This window comes from Bos taurus, chromosome 18, assembly GCF_002263795.3.
Source record: "Bos taurus isolate L1 Dominette 01449 registration number 42190680 breed Hereford chromosome 18, ARS-UCD2.0, whole genome shotgun sequence".
Lineage (NCBI taxonomy): Eukaryota > Metazoa > Chordata > Mammalia > Artiodactyla > Bovidae > Bos > Bos taurus.
Genome location: NC_037345.1, coordinates 53,485,920 through 53,513,163, shown reverse-complemented (window position 1 = coordinate 53,513,163; position 27,244 = coordinate 53,485,920). Strand labels below are relative to the sequence as shown.

At 49.9% G+C, this 27,244-nt stretch overlaps 1 protein-coding gene across 4 annotated transcripts; it reads right to left on the bottom strand.

Annotated features, from left to right (window-relative positions):
• Nucleotides 1-2: 2 nt before the first annotated feature.
• On the bottom strand, nucleotides 3-20,206 carry CCDC61 (coiled-coil domain containing 61). Of its 4 annotated transcripts, none has more exons than XM_005219444.5 (14): nucleotides 15,988-20,206; nucleotides 11,954-12,112; nucleotides 11,622-11,704; nucleotides 8,636-8,793; nucleotides 7,901-8,062; nucleotides 3,260-3,470; nucleotides 3,099-3,181; nucleotides 2,240-2,409; nucleotides 2,048-2,123; nucleotides 1,611-1,747; nucleotides 1,458-1,536; nucleotides 1,228-1,282; nucleotides 426-504; nucleotides 3-311 (listed from the first exon to the last, which is right to left on the bottom strand). In XM_005219444.5, exons 1-14 carry the CDS (start codon nucleotides 15,998-16,000, stop codon nucleotides 214-216), a joined length of 1,563 nt encoding a protein of 520 aa, XP_005219501.2. In that variant the 5' UTR covers nucleotides 16,001-20,206; the 3' UTR covers nucleotides 3-213. The 4 variants fall into 4 exon arrangements, with proteins under 4 accessions (XP_005219501.2, XP_005219502.2, XP_002695221.4 ...); XM_005219445.5 differs by having other exon boundaries at nucleotides 426-501; XM_002695175.7 differs by having other exon boundaries at nucleotides 20,158-20,206.
• Nucleotides 20,207-27,244: the final 7,038 nt, after the last annotated feature.

Below are 27,244 nucleotides of genomic sequence, written 5' to 3'. Positions count from 1 at the left end.
GATCCCAAAGGCAAATATGTTTATTTACAAAACTCACTTACCCTCCCTCCCAGCAGGCCATGCCTGCGGGAGGGGGTGGGGCCTCACACGCCTGAGACCCCCCCCCAAGAGCACCAGGAGGGGCGGGGCTGGGGCGGGGCCAGGACGCACCGGCCCCGCCCCCACGCCGAATCCAGCGGTGGGTGGGGTTGGAGGTCCAGTCAGCATCCGAGGTCACGACCGCATGTCCAGTCGGTTCATGTATTCCTGCAAGGCCTTCAGGCGGGCATCTATTTCGGCCATGTCAGCCGCCTGGTGGTCCGAGCTGTACTCTGTGAGAGCAGGCGTGGGTGTGGGGGTCTGTAAGGGGCCCAAAATCCTGCCCTCGGTACCATCCCAGTGGGCTCTGGGGCAGGAGAGGGGGAGGTGTTGAGTCCCAGGCTCACCTTTGATGGGAACCCAGCCCCCTGAACTGGCCAGGCGTCTCTGATGGCGACCGCGTTCAAGGGGGGTGGACTTCTGCTGCTGGGGATGGCGGGAAAGGGGGTCAGGCACCCTCTATTCCGGCACCCCCCAAATCCCACCAGAAATTCTAAACCAAAGGACCTCATAAAAATAAGGGGTGACATCTGCTGAGCACTTATGCAAAACAAGCTCCTTGTATCTTCACCAGAATCTTCTGAGGTGAATACTATTACAATTCCCATTTAGCTGATATAGAAACTATTGATAGCTACAGAAGCTAAGTAACTCCCTGAATCACACAGGTTATAGCAAGCGGAGGCAGGTTTTAAGACCTGGCAATTTGAGGCCAGAGCCTTGCTGCTAATCGGCATCCCCTGCTCTTCCGGTGGGCTTCCCCTGTGACTAAGCGGTAAAGAACCTGCTGGCCAATGCAGGAGGTGCGGGTTCGTTCCCTGAGTCGGGAAGATCCCCTTGGAGAAGGGAATGGCAACCCACTCCAGTATTCTTGCCTGCGAAATCCCACGGACAGAGGAGCCTGGCAGGCTACAATCCATGGGGTCACAAAGAGTTGGACACGACTTAGTGACTAAACAACAACCACCCTCCACCGCACCGTCATTCTCCCCTCCAACCCAAAGGTATCAAAACACTGCCTCCAGAGGAATTCCGAATCGCCCTTTACAACCCGACCCACTAGAATGGAATCACGGGAGAAAAAGAGCGCGAGCTTCTGGTGGTTTAATGCTGCCCCGCCTTCTCCAAAGCCCGAGGAAAGACACTCACCGTATTGAACCCACTCCACGTGGTGGGGCTGGGCGCCTTCCCCCGGCGGCGAACGCTGAGAGGAGGGAGTGATCAGGGCCAATGGGAAAAGTCTGGGGCACCTCCCATCTCGCACTCTTCGTCGGTTTCAAGGCTCCAGCCTCCATCACCCAATCTCCCCTCAAAAGAGTGTTTTGAATCTCCCCAGACATCCGTTTGGAGGCGGTCCTTTCCCCCAGCCCAAGTTTTACCCTCTAGGGAGGGACTCAGAGAAATCCTCTAACTCGCTGCAGGAGCTGGCGGACGAGTAGCGGCTGCGGAAACTGTCCACTAGGGGGAGACGGAGAGTGTGAGCCTCCCGCACGGGCCACAATCCCGCCCAGCCCGCTCGCCAGCCCAGTTACCCGAGGAGCTGCGGTTTCGGGAGCGGTTAGCCGCGTCTCCTCGACCGGTCACCGCTGCCGGCGGCCGAGTCTGGCGAGACCAGGAGACGGATGGGCCGTCCCCGCTTCCTCCGCTGCCCAATCGGTTCCGCTGCTGCCTGGGGAACGAGAAATAAGACGTCCACCTGTGTGCCCAGTCCCGGGAAGGGCGTAGCTGCGCCCCTGCGGGTCACAGCTAAATAGGTGAAAACAATGCGGAGACACAGACCAGGAAGGGGTGTGAGAGACAAGCCATGGGGAGAGGGGAGGCTGGCAATCAGGAGAGGAGAAGGTCGGGCGGGAAGCAGGAGCAGGCGACAGGTGATGGAGATGGGAGAAGGGGCTGGATGAGGGCACGCTTCAGAGCGGCAGGGAAAGGGGCAGGGCTACGGGCAGGTGAGGAGGAAACATGCTCTAACTTCATCTTGATCTCTCTCTGCTTCTTCTCCTTGGCTTTCACAAAGGCTGTTGGGTCGAAACGGGGCACGCGACCACCTAGGACCGGGTGGGGGTGGGTATGGAGAGAAGAGGAGGCTGGGGTCACCGGATCACGCCCCCACAGTTCTAGTCCCACACACCTCCTCCCACGGGCAGGGAGGGCCATCACGGACCTGTGGGCGAGGGCGAGGGGCGGGCAGGGCGGCCTCGACCCCGGCCTCCGCGGCCGCTCTCCCGGGATGAGGAGCGGGCGGCGCCACGGCCACGCGACGTCGAGCGCTCCCGGGACGTGGAAGCCCGATCTTCCCGCGCCGAGGGCGGCACCACCGGCGGGGTCCGTCTCCTGGGAGCACGAACCCACTGTAAGTTTCCCACCGGTGACAACACTCTTCCCGGACTGCACCATCTCCGAACCTTCTATCCCAACCCCCACCCCCCCACCGTCAACTCCTAACATTCACTTCTTACACACGGTCCTCACAGACCTCTTTCCCCAGGCTTCACCCGCTCAGAACCCCCCAACCAACCCCCTAAAAAAAACCATCTGTCAGTTCCCTACATTCTAACACATCCTCTCAGTAGACCCTTCTCCCAGAGGTCTCCCAAGCTCCCTGGAAATCATTCCCAATTTTTCAACACGCACCCCAATACATGCCAGCAAACATAACCCGGATCCCCACCTGCTTAGCCACGCCCTCTCACTCAACTAGCCTTCAGGCTCCGCCCCTCTTCGGTCCCTAGCTCCAGGCCGGCCTCCCGAATGCCGCCTCAGGCCTGCCCATCTCTCTACAGACCCCGCCCATCGTTTTCAACTACTGACTCCTTTCCTAAGCCGCTGGCAGCCCATTAGGTCCCTCCCACCCTCCATCCCCGCCCACTCAGGCCCGACCGGTCCTCTCCAACCTCTCTGGGCCCCGCCCCGTCACCCATGCCCCGCCCAGTCACGTGGGCTCCGCCCCGCCCATCTCGCCCCGGAGCCCACCCGCAGGCGGGTCCGCAGCGCCGAGGCCCCGCCCCGGGCGCGCCCCTCACCCCCTCTTGTACAGGGCCAGCTCGGTGTTCAGCGCCTTCAGCCGCGCACGCAGGCTCCGCTCCGACGCCTTCACCTCTTCGAGCTGCAGGGAGAGAAGAGGGGCGTGGAGGTCCAGACTAAAGCCAAAGTCCGGGCCCCGCCGGCCGCCCCGCCCCCTCACCTCCTTGGCGAGGCGGCGGCAATCCTGGCTTCGACGGCCCGACCCGCGGTGCCCGAGGCCGCGCTCCTGCCGCAGCTCCAGCTCCAGGCCGCGCACGAGCCCGCGCAGAGACTCGACCTCCTGGCGCGCCGCCCGCCCGGTCACCGCCTCCTCGCGCAACCTGCCCAGCTGGGCCTCCAGCTCGCGCTTCTCAGACACCAAGCGCGACACCCTGGGAGAAGGAGGTAGAAGGCGAATGCCGGGGCCGGGTGAGGGGCACGGTTCCATACTCTGCCCTCCTCCACCCGGGTGGGCACGCTCCGCTTGCGTTAGAGAAATGCAAATAAAAACCACCAAGAGATGCTGGGTTGACAGGACCTTTTTAAGACAGGGATCCAGCGCTCAACATCCACACCCACCAGTCCCAACATCACCTGACTGTAGGCAGATACACAGCACCACGGGGGAAGGCGTCCCAGAAACCTGCATCTCATTAGCCTATCGGTTTAACCACCACTTCACGGGAAATACAGAGGTCTGGTCAAGGCTATGGTTTTTCCAGTAGTCATGTATGGATGTGAGAGTTGGACTGTGAAGAAAGCTGAGCGCCGAAGAATTGATGCTTTTGAACTGTGGTGTTGGAGAAGACTCTTGAGTCCCTTGGACTGCAAGGAGATCCAACCAGTCCATTCTGAAGGAGATCAGCCCTGGGATTTCTTTGGAAGGACTGATGCTAAAGCTGAAACTCCAATACTTTGGCCACCTCATGCGAAGAGTTCACTCATTGGGAAAGACTCGGATGCTGGGAGGGATTGGGGGCAGAAGAAGGGGACGACAGAGGATGAGACGGCTGGATGGCATCACTGACTCGATGGATGTGAGTCTGAGTGAACTCTAGGAGTTGGTGATGGACAGGGAGGCCTGGCGTGCTGTGATTCATGGGGTCGCAAAGAGTTGGACACGACTAATCGACTGAACTGAACATGAATCACAGTGATAAAATCAACAAGAACCCTGGTGGTCCAGTGGTTAAGACTTTGCCCTTGCTTCCACTGCAGAGGGGAAGGGGTTGGATCCCTGGCTGGGGAACTAAGATCCCACAAGCCATGTGGCAAAAAAGAGAAAAAATCCAGAATGTGGGAAACTGTATTAATAACCTGGCTTCTTCCACAAAGCAGCAGCATGAAAAAGTAAAGGGGGCTGTAATAAATTAAGAGACTTAAGAAACACAACAAACTGTAATGTGGGGCCATATCTGAATACTTATTCACACAAGCAAATTACAAAAAGACATTTGCACACCCTGGGTATCAGATGACATTAAGGTATTTTTGTTAGTTTTGTTGGATGTCATAATACCGCTTATGTTTGTTGCTTTTATCAAAAATAACCTTATATGTTAAAAGATACATATTGAAATGTTTACAGAGGAGATCCAATATCTGGGATTTGCTTCTCAGAGGACAGGAAAGGGTGTAGATCATAGAAGATGGGCAAAATGTGTTAGATAACCATTGAAGCTGGGGCACAAGCACCTGTGTGTTATACTACTAGTTCTGTGCATGCTTGGAATTTTTCCTAATTAAACGTTTTCTAAAAATCTGTGGCTCCCCTACACTCTCCAAGGAGCTTCTTCATCTGGTCCCTTCCAGCTGACTTCCCCTCTCCCCTCCTCTCCTCCCACCTCCCTCTCCCACGATGCTCTTTGCAAATGCAGTTCCCTCCTCCTAAACCATCTCTCCTCCTCCTGGCAGGAATGACTCTACTCATCCTCCAAACATCAAGACCCCAGTGAAGCCTGCCTGGCCCCCCACCCCAGCCAGGGGTGAGGTCAGGTCCCTCTAGTCTCTGCCCCCCGGATCTCTGTACACTTCCTTCCCAACACCAATCACTGATCAGTGTGATTATCTGTTTTCTATCTGTATCCTTCCTCCAGCTCTCCGGTCAAACCCGGTGTCGGGATCCGGGTTTTGTGGCCAGGCTGACTGTACCCAACTCTATTCCAGCTCCTACGAGCTGTGTGACCTGGGGCAGTTTCACTTCACATCTCTGTGAAGTTGGATTATAATAATAACACCTACTGATAAGGTTGTAGGAATCTATAAAGAGTGCTTAGACTGTGTACAGTACTGAGTGATGGCTCAATAAACATCAAGTAGTGCCGGGAAGTGTACGTGGCACACCGTAGGAACTCATTAAATGTTAGATGAGTGAATTAATGAATCTTGGCCTCTTTCCAAACTCCCTAACTTCAAGTTGGGAAGAGGAAGGTAAGAATTGCCTGGCTCTGGCTCTCAGAGCAGAGAGCGCCGTCTTGTGGCCATTCTGGGAAACACATGCACACACGAGGAAGAATCACAGGGTTCTCCAGCCCAAAGAGCTCCCGCCGCTCAAAGGGGAGAGGTCTGGTCCTTCCTGAGCGCTCAGTCCTGCCACCGGCGCACAGTGGCTGAGGAAGGAAAAGGGGCTTGAGCTGACTGCTTGGATACAAGGTTGAGCCTGGCCATAGTACTTTACTGTGTATGGAACAAATTCTCTAACCTCTCTGGGCCTCAGTTTTCCTCCATAAAATGATAGTAGTGCCTACTCTGGGAGGATTAAATGAATTAAATCATATGGCACTGAACAGAGTTCCTGGCACACAGTTAAGTGCTCAATAAACATTGCTGCTGCTGCTGCTAAGTCGCTTCAGTCGTGTCCGACTCTTAGCGACCCCTTGGACTGCAGCCCACCAGGCTCCTCTTTCCATGAGATTTTCCAGGCAAGAGTAGTGGAGTGGGTTGCCATTGCCTTCTCCAATGCATGAAAGTGAAAAGTGAAAGTGAAGTTGCTCAGACATGTCCAACTCTTAGCAACCCCATGGACTGCAGCCCACCAGGCTCCTCCATCCATGAGATTTTCCAGGCAAGAGTACTAGAGTGGGGTGCCACTGCCTTCTCCACAATAAACATTAGATACTGCTATTATTATTAATACTAAAAATAGTATTAGCCCTCCCCAATGTGTACCAAATAGGAAAAGGAGTACGTCAAGGCTGTATATTGTCACCCTGTTTATTTAACTTATATGCAGAGTACATCATGGGTAACGCTGGCCTGGAAGAAGCACAAGCTGGAATCAAGATTGCCGGGAGAAATATCAATAACCTCAGATATGCAGATGACACCACCCTTAAGGCAGAAAGTGAAGAGGAACTAAAAAGCCTCTTGATGAAAGTGAAAGAGGAGAGTGAAAAAGTTGGCTTAAAGCTCAGCATTCAGAAAACGAAGATCATAGCATCTGGTCCCATAACTTCATGGCAAATAGATGAGGCAACAGTGGAAACAGTGTCAGACTTTATTTTTCTGGGCTCCAAAATCACTGCAGATGGTGACTGCAGCCATGAAATTAAAAGGTGCTTACTCCTTGGAAGGAAAGTTATGACCAACCTAGATAGCATATTCAAAAGCAGAGACATTACTTTTCCAACAAAGGTCTATCTAGTCAAGGCTATGGTTTTTCCAGTGATCATGTATGGATGTGAGAGTTGGACTGTGAAGAAAGCTGAGCGCTGAAGAATTGATGCTTTTGAACTGTGGTGTTGGAGAAGACTCTTGAGAGTCCCTTGGACTGCAAGGAGATCCAACCAGTCCATCCTAAAGGAGATCAGTCCTGGGTGTTCTTTGGAAGGACTGATGCTAAAGCTGAAGCTCCAATACTTTGGCCACCTCATGCGAAGAGCTGACTCATTGGGAAAGACTCTGATGCTGGGAGGGATTGGGGGCAGAAGGAGAAGGGGACGACAGAGGATGAGATGGCTGGATGGCATCACCGACTCGATGGACCTGAGTTTGAGTGAACTCCAGGAGTTGGTGATGGACAGGGAAGCCTGGCGTGCTGCAATTCATGGGGTCGCAAAGCGCTGGACATGACTGAGCAACTGAACTGAACTGAACTGAATGTGTAGGACCCCTACCAGATGGAGACCAAGTCCCAAGCATACAGCAGGCACTCAGTAAATATGCTAGGAGCCTTTGCTTTCCTCACTTCACTCTTTAAGTCCCCTTGTTTTCAAAACATTCCCACCTTTGCACATGCTGTTCCCTCTGCTAAAACACTCTTCCCCACCCCAAGAACCTATCAGGTTCCTGTTACAGCCTCCCAAAGCAGAGGCTCCCTTTCCTGTCTCACCCCATCTCTATTTGCAATATACTCAGGTGGGTATGTGATCAAAGTCTCTGCCCCCTGGGCTGGCACTACATCATGGTTAGGGAAAGGTCAGCAAAAAAGAGGTACTCGGGGAAGGTGGATTCAACTGAATAGAGCCCTGCCTCACACCCTGCCTTTGCACCTGCCTTGCCCTTTGTCTGGAACACCCCACCCTCGCCAGGCAGGGTCAGGTCTCCCTCTGCACTCCCTCATCCATGGTGAATCTTCTCTGACTGCAGACATTGTCTCCCCCACTGGACTGGGAGCCCCAGGATAGGACCAGGACTGTCTCAGTCATTGCTGTGTCCCCAGCACCATTAACACACGGCGGGCACAAAAGAGTGGCTCAGAATAAATATTTGGGGAATGAGGGAGGGCCATCTTTCCAACACTGCTAAGCAGTGGGTCCTGCAGTGCACGATGGGATGTGTCCCCTCCCCCAGCCCCCACTGCCCACCCACCCCCAAGACTCACTGCTCCCGCAGGTGCCAGATCTCAGTTTCCCGGCCGTCCCGAGTGTCCTGGCCATCCAGCCCTCGAAGGCGGCTCAGCTCCTCCTTTAGTGAGCGAATGATGCCCTGCAGGACCACAGGGTCCGGCTTGCCCTGGTACGGGAGGGGCAGCGGGTAGTGAATCCTGAGAAGGATTAGAACCATGGCATCTCAGAGGCCAAGAATCCACCTGGGAAAGGACAGGTGACCATTTCTGGCTAAACACTACTACATGAAATTGGTTGAGAGTCTTCTGGGAACACTTGTTTTCCTGATGAAAACAGCAGATACAATTAGCAAGCACAGTTCTGTTCCATTTCCTTCTGCTTTGATACAGATGCAATGTCTGGAGGTCCGGCAGCTCTTTTGTGACCATGAAGAGATAATGATGAGGTCAAAAAGCCAATATGTCAAAGATGACAAAAGAAAAACAAAAAGAGAAGGAGGCTGAGTCCCTAATGAAGCTGTTGAGTAGCAGCCACCTACCTAGACATCTTGTTATGTGATAAACTATTGTTCAAGGCCCTGGTAATGGTTATCCTGATACTTGCAGCCAAACACAATACTAAACGACATAAACCTCAACACTGAAGATTCCAAAGGCAAGGCTTAAGCAACATGCCCACCTTGCCTTGGGTACCAGCGGTTCCTAAGTCCTAGCCACATCCTCTTCCACCTGACCACCAGCTACCAGCCTGGTGGGTACCCTTGTACCCACCTGTCAAACTCCACAGAGTAGATGAGGATCAGGTAGCGCTTGGAGTTGAGCTGGGCAGACCTCGAGGCCAAGGGGCCTGGGCGGCCCCCCATCTTTTGGTTCCGCAGGGACTCCAGATCTGTGTAGGTCAGCAGGTCAAGGGTGACCGACTCACTGCTCTGTTGGAGAGAATGGAGGAGTTGCCAAAAAACTCAACATGGCCACACCCAGAGCACACAACCCACACGCCCAGGCCATGCCCTGATCATCTGTTGGGCTAGCTGGGCTTGCCTACCCAGCCGTGGTAGGCTGTGGGTCAAGATGGCCCTCTGGTGCAGGAAATCATCAGAGGGACAAACTGGAAAGAACCGCAACTCTCAGCCACAGGAGACAGCTTAGTGGTGTGACTTCCAAGTGTTGTCTGCGCACCCCTGGGGGTCCCCAAGACCCTTTTAGGGGAGTACATGCAGTCAAAACAACTTGCGGAATAATAACTAAGATGTCATCTGCCTTTTCTTTCTGTGCTGACATGCGCACTGATGGTACAAAAGTCATGGTGGGTAAAACTGCTGGTGCCCATTAGCAGAATTCAAGCCAGGGGCGTCGAATGTACTAGCAACTGCTATATATTCCACGGCTGCTATACAGTCTCCACGGGGGAGGGGAGGCAGGGAGAAACACACAAAGAAATAGATAAATAAAAACAAAATGAAACCTATGAATGTCCCTGATGAACCTGCAAAACTTATTAATTTTTTTGAATCTTGACCCTTGAGCACACAGATGTTTACTACTCTGTGTGACAAAACAGAAAGTCCACATTTGGCTGCATATCCAAGTATGACACTTTCTAAGAAAAGCACTTGTGGGGCTGAATTTGGAGCTAAATTAGCCACTTTTTCATGGAACACTACTTTTACTTGAAAAGGTACTGACAGACAAAACCATGGTTATTTAGTCTTTGATATTTGGCAAGCATTTTCTCAAAAATGAACAAAGTGAGCCTGTCACTTGAAGAAAAACAGCTAACAGTATTTGTTGGCAACGATAAAATTCAACCTTTAAAGTGAAAATTCAAATTTTAGAAAACTTGGGCCTGCCACTGCGGGCTTGACAGTTTCTCAATGTTGAAAGATTTTCCTGGCCAGATCAGTGAGGATATTAACAAATGTGACTTCCTAATACTGTATAATGAAATGTGGCAACCTCTGAAAGATCTGCACAATTCCATGAAGCAATATTTCCCAAATGACCAACTCCTGATGTTACAAGTGATATTACAAACCCATGATGTTACAAAATAGGTAAAAGATACTTGCAAAGTACAAGATATGCCAATAGATTTTAATATGACAGCATAGGAAAAATTCATTGATATGGTCTCAGATTCCACATTGCAAGAAACCTTTCAGAAACTACCATGTATCCAATTTTAATGTGTGAGCAGAATTATCCGAAAAAACTATTAAAGGACTACCTTTGCCAGCTACATAGCCTCCTGAGGATTTTTTTTTTTTTCTGCATGTATGTCAACCAGGACACATCACAACAGACTGAAGAAGCACATGATAACCTAGCAGTTATCTATTAACCCAGATAGTAAAGAGATTTCAATAATGTTTTTTTAAAAAAACTACATTTCTTTCTAAATAATTTTGGTTTTGAGACTACTATTCATAAAAATATTACTTAGGTCAATAACAGGTTTGTTATTGTTATTAAATGAGTTCATAAATATCTTTATATTTTTCTCAGTTTTAATTTATGACATGGCGAACAAATACTGCTAGATGAAACAGGCATAAACAAAAGCTCTTTGGTATCCTCGGTAATTTTTAAGCATATAAAAGGGTCCTAAGACCAAAAAGTTTGAGAACCTCTGGGTTAAATAAATCATGATGCATGGGTACACTTGAATGCTAAGCAACCACTAACAAGGATGACAAACTCAAAAGTTACAATAATAATAAAAACAGGCAACATCTGTTTAGTGCTTATTGTGAGTCAGGCACTATTCTAAGCTTTTTACATATAACTCATTTAACCTGCATAACCCTCTGAAAAGGGGACTATCACCCCCACATTACAGATAGGGAAACTAAGACACGGAGGGGAAGTAATTGGCCCCGGGCACCCAAGTAGTAAGCGGTAGTGATGAGTCTGACTTTTAGCATCCATAATCTTGGCCATTATGCTATACTGCTTATAGACACCAAAATGTTAACAGTCTAAGGTGGGGGATAGAAAGGGAATTAAGACTCTCACTTTCTAAGTCACACACATTAATATCATCACAATTTTATGAGTGTAATTTTATCCATAATCAGAGAAATAATGCAGTTCATAGTTTTCAAACGATGTCTGAATAGTATCTACGTTCCAACCTGCTTCTTTTTTTCATATTAATACTTTCAACTACTTGACATATATTTTTTTTTCAACTGTCTGTCTAGTGGGAGCACTGAATGTCAGGTTCGTGAGGGCAGATTTTGTCTCTTTTGTTCAGTGTTGTATTTCCAGTGCCTGGCACACAACAGATTCCCAGTAGATGAAATGATTAGCTACATCCACTGATATGACTAAATTTTTTATGAAATACTGTTGGATCTTTTTTAAAGGTTACAGAATACCTTGGGAAATTTATCAACTCTGTAAAATTAGAGATCTGCAAATATACACACCACACATGTTCACAAGTGAATAGAGAAATGGAGAGATGGCTGGAGTGATTTTCATCAAAATACTAACAAAATATTACCAGGAGTGAACATGAGGAATGCAGTGATTTTTACTTTCTTCTTTACATTTCTCTGTGACTTGAATTTTCTCCATGAGAACCACTGTCATCACAATTACAATGACAATACGCCATGTACATTTGGGAAAGAAGAAAAGACAGCCCTATTTCCTCAATGAAAGAGAAGTAGAAGGTCTTGCATACATCAGACGGGCATCTACCCTCCCAGGGACCCAGAGGACAAAAACCTCCCCCAACCCTGGCCCCTACCTGGGTGAGGGCCGACTCCAGCATGTTACAGAAGATGCTGAACTGTTTGAAGTTCCCTGTCTTGTGAGTCAAATCTTCGATGACTAGGTAGAGAGAAAAGTCCTTCCTGAGCTCCGACCACGTGCCCAGCCCAAGGGCAATGCACCCAAGCTGTCTACCTTTCCCCAGCACCAGTGCCTCTGGCCCGAGGGATGAGTCCTACACACCCTCCCCCTTAGAGAGCTCTGGTCAGGTAGAAGGGGCAGGTGAGCAGGATCCAGACTGGCCTCATCTTCTGGGAGACACTGACTCTGGGGAAGGACAGGCGAGCCCACCCAGGCAGGCACACTCACAGTTGGCATCGAACTCGCCCCGCCACTGGTCGGCCGTCATCCGATCCTCCACCTCCAGCTCTAGCACCTGCCCAGACACCATCACCCGCACAGCATGCTCCACACCCCGGAAGACGTAGTCCACCTGCAGGCCAGCAGGCTGGTCCATGGCCAGAGTCGCTGGAGAGGTGGATGAGACAGAGACCCAGAGGGGCTGAGAGCCCAGGCTCAGGAGCTGGAAGGCCAGAATCCTGGTCCCACCATGCACCACCTTAGGAAGAGACTCTGCCTCTCTGTGCTTCAGTTTCCTCATCTGGAATATGGGTACAGAACAGCACCTACCTCATAGAGCTGTCATGAGGATTAAACTGAACAATACACGTAAAGGCCCTGGGAACTGTGTTCTGCACGTTATTAGGCCTAATATATGCTGATTAATAGAATATATGATTTCCAATAAGAGAATCATGATTAATACTATTATTAATTTATTAATCCCTATATGCATTATATATTTATTACTTATTCATTTATTCAAACGTTTGTGAAGAAAAGTCAAGCTGGAAAGAAAGATGGAGCATTGAGATCAGGCTGGACAGGGATTTTAAATAGGGGGTCAAGGGCAGGCCTTCTGTGGAGGTGACATTTGGGCAGAGAACTGAAGGAGGTGAGGGAACAAACCATGTGGCTACCCCTAAGGAGAGTGCCCCAAGTCTAGAGAAGAGCCAGTGCATGGCTAACAGATTCTCCATGAGACACCTGAAGCATTTAAACTGAAGTAATCATTGATCTTCTTCATTAGTCCATTGCAAGTATAAGTACTTTCTCTTAGCCAACATGACTACTACTCACTGTTAGTGCTAGAGAAGCTGGAGGAGGGGGTCAGGCCGCCATCCTCAGCCTGAGTTCTAGGGAGTCATTCAGAATGCCAGCCCCGGGCTGCCTGAGTTCATAACCAGGTTCAGCTCTGGGCATGTACGTGGGCGAGAAACTTAACCTCTCCTGGAGCCAGATTCCTTACCTTTAAAGCACATGCCCTGCCATACAGAGTGAAGTAAGTCGGAAAGAGAAAAACAAATATTGTATATTAACACATATATATGGCATCTAGAAAAATGGTAAGGATTGGGAACCATTTGGTACGGAATGGAACTTACCTGCAGGGCAGGAATACAGATGCAGATTTAGGAAATGGTCTTAAGGACACAGGCAGGGGGAAGGAGGGAGTGGGACGAATTGAGACAGTAGCACTGATATATATACACTCTAACTCGTGAAATAGATATAGCATGGGGAGCTCAGCTTGGTGCTCCGTGTTGACCTAGAGGGGTGGGGTGGAGGGTGGGTGGGAGGGAGGCGCAAGATGAGGGGGATATATGTACATTTATAGCTGATTCACATTGTACAGCAGAAACTAACACAACATTGTAAAGCAATTGTACTCCAGTTTAAAAATAAAAAAATAAAGCACATGCTATCCTGGGTGCTGGGGATATGATGAGAAACCATATTCTATCCCTACCCTCAAGAAGGCGGCAATAGAGACATAAAAATGTCAAGAAGAGGAGAAAGAGGATGCTAGTGGGTGGGGGTTGCTCTTTTTAGCTAAGGGGGCCACGGAAGGGCCACCCCCTCCCCACTGAGCAGAGGCCTGGATGGAAGAGAGGAGATGGGTGAATATCTGGGGAATAAGCTCCATGTAGAGGGAACAGCCAGGCAAAGGCTCCAAGGTGGGATGTTCCTAGTTTGTTCTGAAAACAGCAAGGTCAGCGTGAGGGAGGGAGAGGGGAAAGTGAGGAGATCAGAGACGTAACGGGCCAGATGATGTTCCTGCAGGCCTTTGTAAGCCCATAGGAGGATAACAGCATTCATCTCCCTGGACTGGCGTACAGATTAAATGAATTAACCATGTAAAAATCCTCAGCAAAATTGAGCCACGTGTGACACACACCAAGCATTCAATATGGATTGGCATCATCATCATTTTTTACTGAAATGTAATTGATGGACATTATGTGAGTTTCAGGTGTACTACATGGTGACTTGACATCTGCACACATGATGGAATGATCACCACAATAAGTCGAGGAAACATCTGTCCCTGTACAAAGTTACTTCAATATTATTGACTATATGATGTGGCTTGCTTTATAACTGGAGGTTTGTACCTCTTAATCCTCTTCATCTATTTCATCCCCACACCTGACCGTCATTATTCTTGTTATTACTACTTTGTGGCTGTTTCTGAGCTTGAAAGGGACTAGAAAGACAAGGCAAGCCCATTCTCTCCCCAGTGTACAGATGGGGAAACTGTGGCTCCGTGAGAAAAAGAGCTCTGTCCAGAGTCCCAGAGGTGCTCCAAAGACAGAGCCACCAACAGCTGTCCCCCACTCAGATCACAGGAACCCCTCCTGTGCTTAACTTCCTTCTCTTTAGTCCTTCCTTCTCTTTAGTCTCTTTAGTCCTCACACTTTCCCCAGTTTAGTCCTTCCTGAAGTCTGATATTAGAAAATCTAATATTTTGAGAAAAAGACGAGCCCTGGGAATTCACTGTTTATCCAGTGGTTAGGACTCCTTGCTTTCACTGCAGAGGGCCTGAGTTCAATCCCTGGTTGGGGAACTAAGATCCTGCAAGCCAGGCACAGTGGAGCCAAAAAATAAATAAATAAAATTAAGTGCCACTATTAAAAAAAAAAAAATGAGCCCTGAATCTCTTAGGTCAGTGATTTTTAATCTTTTTAGAGTCCTAGAGTCTTTGCAAATCTAATGAGATCTCTCAAGTCTCCCCAGATAAATTAATAGATCCAAAAACCTTTGCCAAGTAATTTCAGGGCCTCCCAGAATACCACTCTTGAAGCCCATCCACAGATCCCCTTTCTCAAAGGCCCAAAGACAATTGCCTGAGCCCCAGACATCTTGAGAGGCTTCTCTGACCCTAGGTCCAGGCTCTTAACTTTATTTGGGGAAGGCGTCTCTGGTGCTTTGGAGGTGCTGATGAAATCTGGAGACCACTTTGCCTCGGAAAATTCACACTCTCACAACTGTACTTTCATTCTCCGGAGTTTCAGAAATGGGGGTTAATAATTCCTGACCTACTGGCAAACAAACAGCTACACATTTCAACATATCCCTCAGTCCCCGGCCCTCAATACGGGTGCCAGGCAGCGCTGGCCCCGCCCCACCGGGTGTTCTAAACCCCGCCCACCCACTCTGCCCCTCCCACGCCGCAAGCCAATCAGCGGCCGCGCCGTCCAGGTTACCAAGGAGTCAAAAACAGCTGCGGAACACCTGCTGAACCACGCAGCCTAACCGCCCCTAATTCACCAAGGTACTCGTGGTACCCGATCCGGGAGACGGAGGAGGAAGAGGGCCTGCCCCACCCCATCCCGGCTGCTAACCCGGCCCCGCCCTCCTCCTTACCCACTCCCGCACAAAAGCCCCCCATTCATAGCCCTTCAGTTGCTAACAGGGATTTTCTCATCCAATTGTCCTGATGACAAACCCGCCCACCTCAGTCCCCAGATATTAAGCCCCTGAATATTTTGCCCGAATTCAATCCTCTCCTTACACCTGCCTCCTTCACCTGCACAAACTTTACCCGCTCCCCTCCCTCCATTCCCTCTTCTAGACAGAATAATCTCCACACTCGCCATCCCCACAGTTCGACTCTCCCCCTCCTGACACCAGCTCCCCAACACTCATTCCCTATATTCTGGCCACTACCCCCTCTCCAAGTCCCCCATGTTCTACTGGGGCTCCCCCTAACATTCTATTTGAATTTTGTCCCCCCTACGCTGTTCCGCCTGGATTCTATCCGCATATCAGCCCAAGGTTCTACTCCACACACACCCCATTTTTCAGCCTGTATTCCATAACCCTTGTATTTCATCTGGATTCCGTCCCCTCTCAAATTCTATGTATACTCCCTCTCTCGCCCGCCCCCCGCATTTTCCATTTCTCTTCCCTTGATCACCACGCCCGGACCCTGCGATCCTCCAGACCCTGAGCCCCTCCTCCCTCCTTCACGCCCGACCCCACCCCCACTGTCCTTCTACCTGCATCCCCCATCCGTGCTCTGTGACCGCCGACCAGTGGCCCATCCTGGTTGCTGGTTTTGTTCCAGTACCAGGTCTCTCCACCTCAGCTTTCTGACACGTCCCCCCTCCCCAACCCAGCGGGGATGCCTTGCCTTTGAAGCGCCGCCCCCCGACCCCACCCCCGTCAACCCGTGACGTCAGAACCTCCACTTCGTGCACTAAGTGTGGACTCTCCAGCGCCCCACTCTGGGCCACACACCTAACCCCATTTCTCTGGCCTCATGACATCATGGTTTTAGTGCATGAGTGCACGCGCGCATACACACACACACTCATTTTCCAACTCCCAGCCCTCCCGTCTTTCGCTAAAGTGACCCGCCTGTGCATTTTCAATGTTGCATTACCACCCCAGCTCCTCTTCCCAAACTGTGCTCCCTGGATATTTCAGATTTCACAGGACCGACCAGAGCTGACAATCCTTACGCTGGGCTCCCCCAAAACAAATCCAAATCACCACCTCCCACACCAGATATGAGTAAATCCCCGCCCCTGGCAGTCCCCACCCTTGATGGTTGTTTCCCCACTATCTGCCACCCCCAAACAGTCCAGCCAGTCATGACCTAGTGCGCACATGCATGCACATGTGCACATGTGTGTGCGTGCGCGCGCGCACACACACACACACACACACACACACACACACACACGGCCTGGCCTAAGTAACTCCTCCTAGCCCCATTCCAAGCTCATGGCCCCTGGCCCCCACCCCCAGCCATCACATGGTTGAATTAGGGCTGAACAGAGCCCCCTCTCCCTTAGCCCTGCACTCCAAAATACAGACCAAGGTCTTCCACACTATCCCCTTGGAATATAGACCCCAAAACCCTTTAAGACACCCCACCATCCAGACCTCCATAGTGCACACTGAAGCCCATCACCACCCCCTGGGGTATCAGACTCTCCCTCCCCTGCCATCCTTCAAATGTGTTTTGCCTTAGATAAACACCATGCCCACTTAACAACCAATGATTCACCATTAGTTCCACTCTCTGGTAGGTACGTAACCATCCCCCATTTTGTAGATGAAACTGAGACTTGCCTGGAATCCTGCAGTGAGGGACTGGCACATTCACCCTCTACTCATTCCTCAGCGGCCCTTCCCTGACTACCACCTTCCAGTTCCTCCCCTAACCCTCTGCTCCTTTCCCTCCCAGAACAAATCCAAATGGGGCCTCACACCTTAAGCACTCCAGGGTTCAGATCCTAACCCGCAGTGTGACCCCAGGCAAGTCATTTAGCCTCTCCCAACCTCTCTCCATTGGTGAAGCAGGGATAATAAGAACTCCCGCCTCACATAGGATTATTGTGGGAACTGAATTAGTCAGTATATATAAGATGCTTCAAATAGTGCCTGGCACTTGGTCAGCTATTACCATCTGTACAACTAGCTGATGATAAGTTGGCAAGCCAGATGCCCATGAAGGCACAGCCCATTTTGACCATTCTTGTATCTTCAGCTCCCCGGGCCTGGCACAGATCAGCAGCTGCTTGTGAATTCATGCTCGATACCAGGAGACAGGGTTCAGGGCACTGGAGATACAAGCAAGGTCTTCTCCTCTCAGCTCACTCCTCTGTCATCTTCCAGGTCTCAGCTCCAGTGTCCCCCCTGCTGCAGGAAGCCCTCCCTGACTCCCAAGCTGGGTAAGGACTGCCTCAATCACTTCAGGGTTCCCAACACCGGCCAGCACCAGGCCAACAACAAAGGGGAGTTGACTGATGAAGAGTTCAACCCCGAGCTCTGAACTGACCTGTTTCTCAAAGTAAGGAATGCAGACCTTCAGCTTCAACATGGGAGTTGGTGACAAGGCAGTGTTCTGGGCGTGGTCCCAAAGCTAGAGGCAGAATCTCTGGAGGTGGGCCCAGGAATCTGCATTTCCCACAAGCTTCCCCAGCACAAACTAGAGCTGAGATCTTCTGCTACTGGCCACCACATTCTGCTCAGTTTATGACCCCATCTAGACCCCAACACACAACCCAACACCCTCCCAAAGCTTAACAGTCCTGCCCTATATCACAGGGAGACCTCTCAAGAAATGTAATGGTGAAACAGTACAAATAACACCTTTAAGTGGAGAAGGCAATGGCACCCTACTCCAGTACTCTTGCCTGGAAAATCCCATGGACGGAGCCTGGTAGGCTCAAGTCCATGGGGTTGCTAAGAGTCGGGCACGACTGAGCGACTTCACTTTCACTTTTCACTTTCATGCATTGGAGAAGGAAATGGCAACCCACTCCAGTATTCTTGCCTGGAGAATCCCAGGGATGGGAGCCTCGTGGGCTGCTGTCTATGGGGTCGCACAGTCAGACACGACTGAAGCAACTTAGCAGCAGCAGCAGCAGCAATACCTTTAAGTACTATGCACGTTTCCAGTTGCTGAGTTCTAGATCCACTTGGAGCCCACACTCTGAGGGACGTCGAAGTAGCCCAGTGGATATAAACAAACACTAATCTACGTGAAGTAGTGGTGAGTGTTATGAAAAAAAATAAAGCCAGAGGGTGACAGAAGCTATTTTGGTTTTGGGTTGTCAGTGAGAGCCTGGGGGAATTCATTGCAGACAGAGGGGACAGCAAGTACATTTCCCAAGTGGAGATTTTATTGCTGTTTGATGGACAGCAAACGGGTTGGGGCAACTGAAGCAGGATGAACAAGTGGGATTGGTGGGATTTGAGAGCATGGAAGAGGGGGAGCTGGATCAGGTGGGGCCTCGTAGGCTTGGCGAAGACTTCTACTGCATGAGATGGGAGCCATGGGGGGGTTATGAACAGCAGAGCAACATGATCTGACTTTTTTTTTTTTTTTTGATCTGACTTTTGAACTAACTTGACCGTGGGGTCAAGGGTAGAGGCAGGGAAGTCAGTGAGAAGGCCACTGCAGCAGACCAGGTAAGAACAGGTGATGGCTTAGGCCAAATGTAGCAAAGGAGGTGGTGGGATATGACTGGATTCTGGATGTGGTGTTTTTCTTTTTTTTAAGCTATGCTGTGCAACATGTGGGATTTTAGTTTCCTAACCAGGGATCGAACCGGCACCCACTACATTGGAAGCGCAGAGTCTTAACATTGAACCACTAGGGAAGTCCCATGTGTTCTGAAGGTTGATCATGAGATTTGCTGACTGATGGACAGTACGTGGGTGAGAGAACAGGAAGGAGTGAAGGCCGACTCCAAGGTTTCTGTCCTGAGTACCTGGAAGGATGGAACTGTCATCAACTAGGTTTGGAGGCTGAAGGGGAAAACTCCAAGTTTAGTTTGGGACACGTTTTTGAAGTCTGTGTGTCAGCTGGACTTCCAAGTAGAGAACAGTAGTGCCAGCCACTGCACATATGAGCCTTGAGTTCAGGGTAGAGACTCCAAATGGAGATACACACTTAGAAACATCATTACATAAAGAGTATATGAAACCAAGAGGCTGGGTGAGTCCACCAGGTGAATGGTATAGCCAGAGAAGAGAGAAGGTCATTCTTCTGGTGATGAAGCTGAGGCACAGAGGATTAAACAACTCACCCAGTGGCAGGGCCAACGTTCAAACTAAAGCAACCCAATGCCAGAGCCCACACTCTTAACCACCCGTGGCATTATTAAGAAGTCTGAGTTAATTCACATGCAACATTTGGTAGGTGCCTGTCACACAGCCCTCAGTAAACGTTACGTGTATCAAAAGCCTTCACAAGTCGTCAAAACACACTCTCATCCCTGGAGTCTTCACACATTCCTTCCCACAATATTGTTCTTCATCTGCCCTCCACCCAAATCAAAGCTTGTTAACAGATGGCAGGGACCTCCACCACTCCACATCGCGCTGTAATAATCCTCTGTCTTAAAACCTCCCAATAAATTGCAAGTCTGTCCTACAAGGGCATTTCTACGTTTCACCATCTGCTGTATCCTACTTTACACACTTTCCCCGTTCAAGAGCCTCATGCGAAACAGAAAGCAGCCCCCGACTCACATACTACCCTCTGTCTCACAACCTCTCACGAAAGCGCCTACCCGTGTTAAAGGCAACCCCTCCCGATTCTCACACTACTAGGTCAGATGCCTGCTCAGCCCATTCTCCCCCCAGAGCACCCCCTCGCCCCCAGGATCGCTACTCCGACCCACGCACCCGCAACCCTAGCCGTCTCTCACCTTCTCCAGGGACGCCCCTCCTCGCGAGCGGTTCAACTGCCGAAGCTCCAACCCCGCCCCAGGATCCGGCCTTCTCGCTGCTGATTGGTTCTGGCTTACTCGCAGCCAAGTTCTCATTAGTCAAAACAGACGCCCGTCACTTCAGTCCCCTCCAGAGCTTGCAATTGGTCAACTCGGAAGAGAAGTTCCAAAATGTGTCGGAGCGTCAGTTTCCTCTCCAATCACTATTGGCTGGAAACTACTGCCAATCATAGAAAGAAGGTTGCACCTCGGAGAGGGAGGAAATCCCGGAAGTAGCTCTTTGACTCCGCCCACAACCCCCTGCGGCAGAGCAGACCACGCCCATATGGAGGGACGGGGGCGGGACGGGAAAGTGTCCGACGCACATGCGCAGAGCGAGGTCTTCGCCTCGGGTTAAGACGCTAAGGAAATGTTCTTAGCGTGAAGACTGGTTGAGATTTATCGTCGGTCGGTGTGTTCCAAGCCTGCACTTAGCAGTTTGCAGGCCTTGGCTTATTTAAAATTAGCAAAAACCCTGCACTGTGGGAGCTATTATAATTCCCATCTTGTCACTAAGGAAATAGGTTCAGAGAAGTACAGCCACTGGCCCGGGATCACACAGCTTGAAAACTACCCCTATTTTGGTTTAAGAGTTATCAACAGGGTGATATAGCTTACAGAATTTAATAGGGGAGTAAGGGAGGGGAGCGTTCTTTAAGAAAAGGAATACAAAATCGCTAACACAAAATTCAGTATGGGTATGAAAATTTACTTAGAATGTGAAATAATAACATATTACATATTTAAAAGAGCTGGCAAATACCACAAACATTGCAAAATCCCAGAAGATAATTGTCACGCGAGTGTATGTTCCTCGGTTCTTTGTCTCATCACAACAGATTTGGAGCAACGGACATTAAAGCCCTCGGCGCATCACAGCTCTCGGGTCTTGGACAAACTGTGTTACAGCTCTTAGGCAATTCAGTGTTACAGCTCCATTTTATTTAGAAGAGAGAGAGAGAGAGATATAAAGAAAAGAGCGCAGGCACGTGGGAGAGAGAGTCTGAAAGAAAGCGCTTTGGCTCCTCCTTTTATATGTTTTTTCCTCCACCTGGGCCTGCCCTATGCAAATTGGGCTTAGCCAGGAGTTTGTTCTGTTTGTTCTGCCTGAAGTCTTCACTCTGGTCCTCGGACCTTCCTTGTCTTTTAGCCACCGCCATTTTGGACTCCTTTTCCCTATTCTACCTACCTAACATTCCCCTCTCAAGAGATGGGAAGCCCAATTCTTTGGGAATAGGGGCGTCGAGGTCTTTCTGGCTACTTCCTGCTGAACTGGGGCGGCGAGCGGTATTGGGCCTCCCCCTCTTGCTAGTCTCAATCTTCAGAGTCCTTATAGCGGTGTCCAAGGGCGTGTGATATTTTCCGTGGTCAGCTGTAGTTTTATATCTTTGTTGAACTGGCACTGCATGTTGTAGCTGGTTGACCTGGTCAGAGACAAAACAGGTTAGACAATTGACAGTATATGGAATAATCATAGGCATCATCAATATAGCATAACGAGGACTAGTAGGGACATTGGTCAATTTTAAATTCACATCGCCAGGATAGCTCAAGTCCCTCCTTGTTCAGGGATCAGAAGATCTATCTCCTGTCTGTTTTGGAGTACAGTCTCTGTCAAGCTGTGTTGGCTCCTTAGAGTTATCCTGAGAAATCTTATCCCCAGAAACCAGATTTTGGGGGTGTTCATTAGAACGGCACTCATTGGTAGTTCTGAATAGGTATCTGAGAGCTCTCAGGGGCTCACAGGTGTATTGAGTGTCCTCTTCGGTTTTCTTCCATGGCTTGACTCGTGAGTAGTGAATCCAGGAGTCATGTCCTGGTACCTTGACTGCTGTGGGGGTAGAAAGTATTACAGGGCAGGGGCCCTTCCATGTGGGCTGGAGTTGAGCCTTTGGGAACCCATCTTTCCAGACTTTAATTAGGACTTGAGTTCCTGGAGCATATAGTGGTGACTCTTTAGAATCTTTTGGGGCCTGGTTCATACCCCACAAGCGTATATCCTGTTGGAATTGCCCAATGGCTATGGTATAAGACTGGAGGGTCTGAACCTCTGGATCTAGGAAGAGGTCATTGACATAAACAAAAGGTCTCCCATATAGCATCTCATAAGGACTAAGACCAACCTGTTCCTTAGGGGCAATGCGGGTGCAGAGGAGAGCTATTGATAAAGCCTCCTTCCATCCCAGGGAGGTCTCCTGGGTTATCTTTTTTATCGCTGATTTTAAGAATTGATTGGCTCTTTCTACTTTTCCTGAAGATTGAGGCCTCCAGGCACAATGGAGATAATAAGTAATGCCCAATGCTTTCGAGACTCCTTGGGTGACCTTAGAAGTAAATGATGTCCCATTGTCACTTTGTAATGACCTGGGCAGACCAAATCTTGAAATGATTTCATGGACCAGTTTTTTTTTACCACCTCCTCAGCCTTCTCAGTCCGGGTGGGAAAGCCTTCAATCCATCCTGTGAATATATCTATCATAACTAATAGGTATTTATACCCTTGAGAAACTGGCATCTGGGTGAAGTCCATCTGCCAGTCCTCTCCTGGGTAGACCCCACGTCGTTGGATGGGCTGGGCCAGCTGGGGTCTTCGAGCTCCTTGAGAGTTGTTTAATTGGCAAGTGGGACAAGAGGAGACCACCTGTCTTATAGTTGTTTGGAGGCCTGTTCCTCTGAAGGACCTTCCTAGTAATATTTGGAGGGCCTTTTCTCCTAAATGAGTAGTGGCATGTAAGAAGTTAACCAACTTCCATTGGAGGTTTCCAGGAAGAAAAAGGAGTCCCTCCTTTTGGAACCACCCCATATGATCTTCTTGAAAGCCCTTGCTCTTAGCTTTAAGAATCTCGCCTTCAGTATATGAAGGAGTTCCTGGCAAATTAGTCTGTGGAACTAAGGTGGCAGTCCCTATTAGGTCATGGTTCTGTAATGCTGCTCTCCTAGCTGCCTGATCAGCTGCTTGGTTCCCTCGTGCCACTTCTGTGTTCCCTTTTTGGTGTCCTTTACAGTGGGAGACTGAAAACTCAGTAGGCAGATGGACCGCCTCCAAGAGTCGAAGAATCTGATCACCATATTTGATTGGGGACCCTCGGGTGGTCAAGTGGCCCCTTTCTTTCCAAACAGCCTCATGTGCATGTAGCACCAGAAAGGCATACTTGGAGTCAGTGTAAATGGCTATTCTTTTTCCTTTTCCCAGCTCTAAAGCTTGAGTCAGGGCTATGAGCTCAGCTAATTGGGCTGAAGTACCTGGTGGCAGAGGCTTAGCCTCTATAGTCTCAAAATTGGAGACTACTGCATACCCGGCTCTTCTTTTTCCATCCAAGACAAAGCTGCTTCCATCAGTGTACCAGATTTCCTCAGGATTGGTCAGAGGATCTTCTGACAATCCCTCTCGGGGTTTTGTCCAGTGGTCCAAGGTTTCTAGACAAGAGTGAAAGAGGAGAGAGCCCTCGGAGGTAGGGAGGAGGGTGACTGGGTTAAGAACCTCACAAGGGGATATAGTGAGGCCTCGATTTTCCATCAGCATTACTTGATATCTGAGGATTCTTTAATCAGACATCCATAAATGGCCTCTCCCATTTAGGAGTTGTTTTACTTGGTGGCTGGTAAAAATAGTTAATTTGCCCCCAAAGGAGAGTTTTAAAGCATCTTCTATCATGATTGCAATAGCTGCAATATTTCGAAGGCAGGGGGGCCAGCCTCGGGCACTTAGATCGAGCCTCTTGGATAAGTAAGCTACAGGCTGGGGCTCAGATCCCAACCTTTGAGTTAACACTCCCAAGGCTATTCCCTCTCTTTCATGGACATAAAGTTGGAATGCTTTTTCTGGGTCTGGCAACCTCAAGGCAGGTGCCTGAGTTAAGGCCTGTTTTAGTGTAGCCTCTGCCTCCTTTTGAGGAGTTCCCCACATCAGTGGGATTGACTCATCTCGTCTCTTTAAGCTTTCATATAAGGGCTGGGCAATTAGACCATAGTTGGGTATCCAGATTCTACAATAACCAGTTAGCCCCAGGAAAGCTCGCAATTGTTTTCAAGTAGTGGGGGAGGGCAACTGGAGGATTCCTTGTACCCGATCAGAGGACAGCCTCCTGGACCCGTGTGTAATCTGAACTCCCAGGTAAGTGACCTTTGTCTCGACCATCTGTGCCTTAGCACCGGAGACTTTATATCCCCTTTCTGCCAAGAAGTTTAGAACCTGAATTGCATGTTGTTGGGCGCTTTTCTCATCTGGAGAGCAGATTAGTAGGTCATCTACATATTGTAATATTTTCCCATTAGGTCCCAGGTCCAGATCTAGGAGATCTCGGCTAAGGGCCTGTCCAAACAGGTGGGGGCTATCTCTGAACCCCTGAGGTAATACTGTCTAAGTCCTCTGTTGGTGTTTTTCTCCTGGGGCCTCCCACTCAAAGGCAAAAAGGTTTTGGGATTCTTTAGCCAGTGGTATGCAAAAAAATGCATCTTTGAGATCCAAGACTGTAAACCACTTGGCACTGGGTGGGATTTCTCCCAAGATTACATAGGGATTGGGTACTGTGGGATGGAGGGGGACTACAGCTTCATTTATAATCCGGAGATCTTGAACCATTCACAAGGTTCCGTCTTTTTTCTTTACTGAGAGGATTGGGGTGTTACATGGCGAACTGGTAGGGACCAATAGCCCACAAGCAAGGAATTTATTTATTAGAGGCTGTAGTCCCTCCTGAGCCTCTCTTTTGAGAGGATATTGTTTCCGGTTAGGAAACCGAGTGGGATCTTGGAGGACAATGATGACCGGTTCAGCTTGGTGTGCTCATCCAGGAATCCCCTGGTCCCACACCTGGGGGTTAATTTTGTCTTCCCATAGTTTTTGGTCCCTCTCTATTGAAGGTGTAATGGGTTCTTCAGTAGTAACCAGGAGCTGTAGAGCTCTAGGGGCTGAAAAACTTCCCATCACAAGGGTGGTCCCCAGTTTAGTGAGTATATCTCTTCCCAATAAGGGGGTAGGACACTCAGGGACCACCAGAAACTGGTGGGAAAATATTTGTCCATCCCAGCAACAAAGAAGTGCTCGGGTGAATCTTTTAGTAGTTGCTTTTCCTGTAGCACCCAAAATGGTACAGGTTTGGGAGGAGAAGGCTCCGGAGTATGAGATCAAGACAGAGTAGGTAGCCCCTGTGTCAACCAAGAAATTCTCGGACCTACCTGCCACATCCAGTTGCACCCTTGGCTCCAGCCCCGTGATGGTTATCTGTGACAGGCGGGCTGGCTGGAGTGGGCCGCTTCAGTCCTCTTGAACCATCATGAGGGTAGGCTTGGCGCTTGACCTTGAGGCTCTTGGGTCCCAAGGGCAGAGTGCCGCCCAATGTCCCAGTTGATGGCATTTGTGGCAAGCCGTTCTAGGAGACTTGTCACAGTTTGGACACTCTTTGGCCCAATGCCCCACCTGTCTACAGATCAGGCATCTGTCTCGTGCCTTGTCCCTCAAGGACTCGGGGTTTGCCATAGGGCTTCTCTGGAGGGTGGCCAGCATCTGGGCATGCCTTGTCTCTTTCTTTCTCTCCTTCTCCCGGGCCTTGGCCTCCTTCTCCTGTTCTGTTTTAAAAGGTATTGGTGGCTGTCTGGACCATCTCATCTAAAGAGGCAGCAGGGTTCTGCTGTTGTAGCTGCTGTAACTTAATTCTGATATCTGATGCGCATTGGGACAGGAATTTGTCCTTTAAAATCACCCATCCCTCGTAAGAGTCTAAGTCCAGATTGGTAAACTTTTGGAGGGCCTCTTTTAGCCTCTCCAGAAAGGCAATGGGGTTCTCATTGGGCTCCTGAGTTATTGCTGAGACTGGGCAAAGTCCCACAAGTAATAGGCTTCTTTATGTTTCCATGGGTGGACTTCCTTAGGGGTGAGTCTTTCTAAAGCTTATCCTACCCAGAACTGTTGCAACCTGAGAGCCAGGCATCCCCGGATCAGGGTGCAGATCCCCAGGCAGGCTGAGGCGTGACAGCCTCCTAGAGATCGAATCCCCGGGCAGGTCGAATTGGTCCCTGGGCAGGTCGAGGCGTGACGACCTCCTGGGACCCCTGGGACTAAAGGATCCCCGAACAGGTTGAGGCGTGACAACCTTTCGAGGACCAATCCCTAGGCAGGTCAAGGCGTGATGACCTCCTGGGACCCCCCGGACTGGAGTTTGGGCGTCCCCAAGATCTCCGGTGTGACCAATGCTGGGTAGAATTAAGAGGTTTGTATTGCCCACTGTGGACGGGAATAGATATGATGTAAGTTCATCCTACCCAGAACTGTTGCAACCTGAGAGCCAGGCGTCCCCGGGTCAGGGTGCAGATCCCCAGGCAGACTGAGGCGTGACAGCCTCCTAGAGATCGACTCCCCGGGCAGGTTGAGGCGTGATGACCTCCTGGGACCCCTGGGACTAAAGGATCCCCGAACAGGTTGAGGCGTGACAACCTTTCGAAGACCGATCCCTAGGCAGGTCAAGGTGTGATGACCTCCTGGGACCCCCCGGACTGGAGTTTGGGCGTCCCCAAATCTCCAGTGTGACCAGTATTGGGTAGGATTAGGGGGTTGGATATTATAGAGTATTTCCCTCCCAAGGCCAACTATTTTCTGGTTGTCTCTCCAGAAGATTGTAGAAACCTTGTGGGTCTGGATGGGGCTCAAGAAAAGAGCATGAAACAGGAGGGAAGGGGGGGCAGAGCACAACTTTTGAAAGAATTACATAGCACAAGGGTATAATGTAAACCAATTAAAATCAATTGGGTCCAAGATGACAAGTCAAATTCAAGTAAACCTTAATCCCCAGTCTATAAGCCAACAGACACACCCAGAGGTGGCAAGACAGCTCCAAGGCACAAGGTCAGAAGAGGGAGAAGTGGGTGGTTTCCCAATGGCTGGGATGATCTTCTCACTCATTAGCATATGAATTCCTTCCCCTCACAAAACCTAGCCAGGCCTAATTCCGTGGCCGCAGCCCTTGCCCTCGGCAATGGTTCACACCGTGAAGGGTGGCTTCTCTCTGGATCCTAACAAATCTACCTCTTA

Coding starts and splice junctions, on each gene's coding strand:
- CCDC61 (XM_005219444.5), bottom strand. Junction 8,794..11,621: donor TGGAGTCGGCCCTCACCCAG/GTAGGGGCCAGG, acceptor TCTCTCCAACAG/AGCAGTGAGTCGGTCACCCT. Junction 2,124..2,239: donor CCCCTCGCCCTCGCCCACAG/GTCCGTGATGGC, acceptor ACCCGGTCCTAG/GTGGTCGCGTGCCCCGTTTC.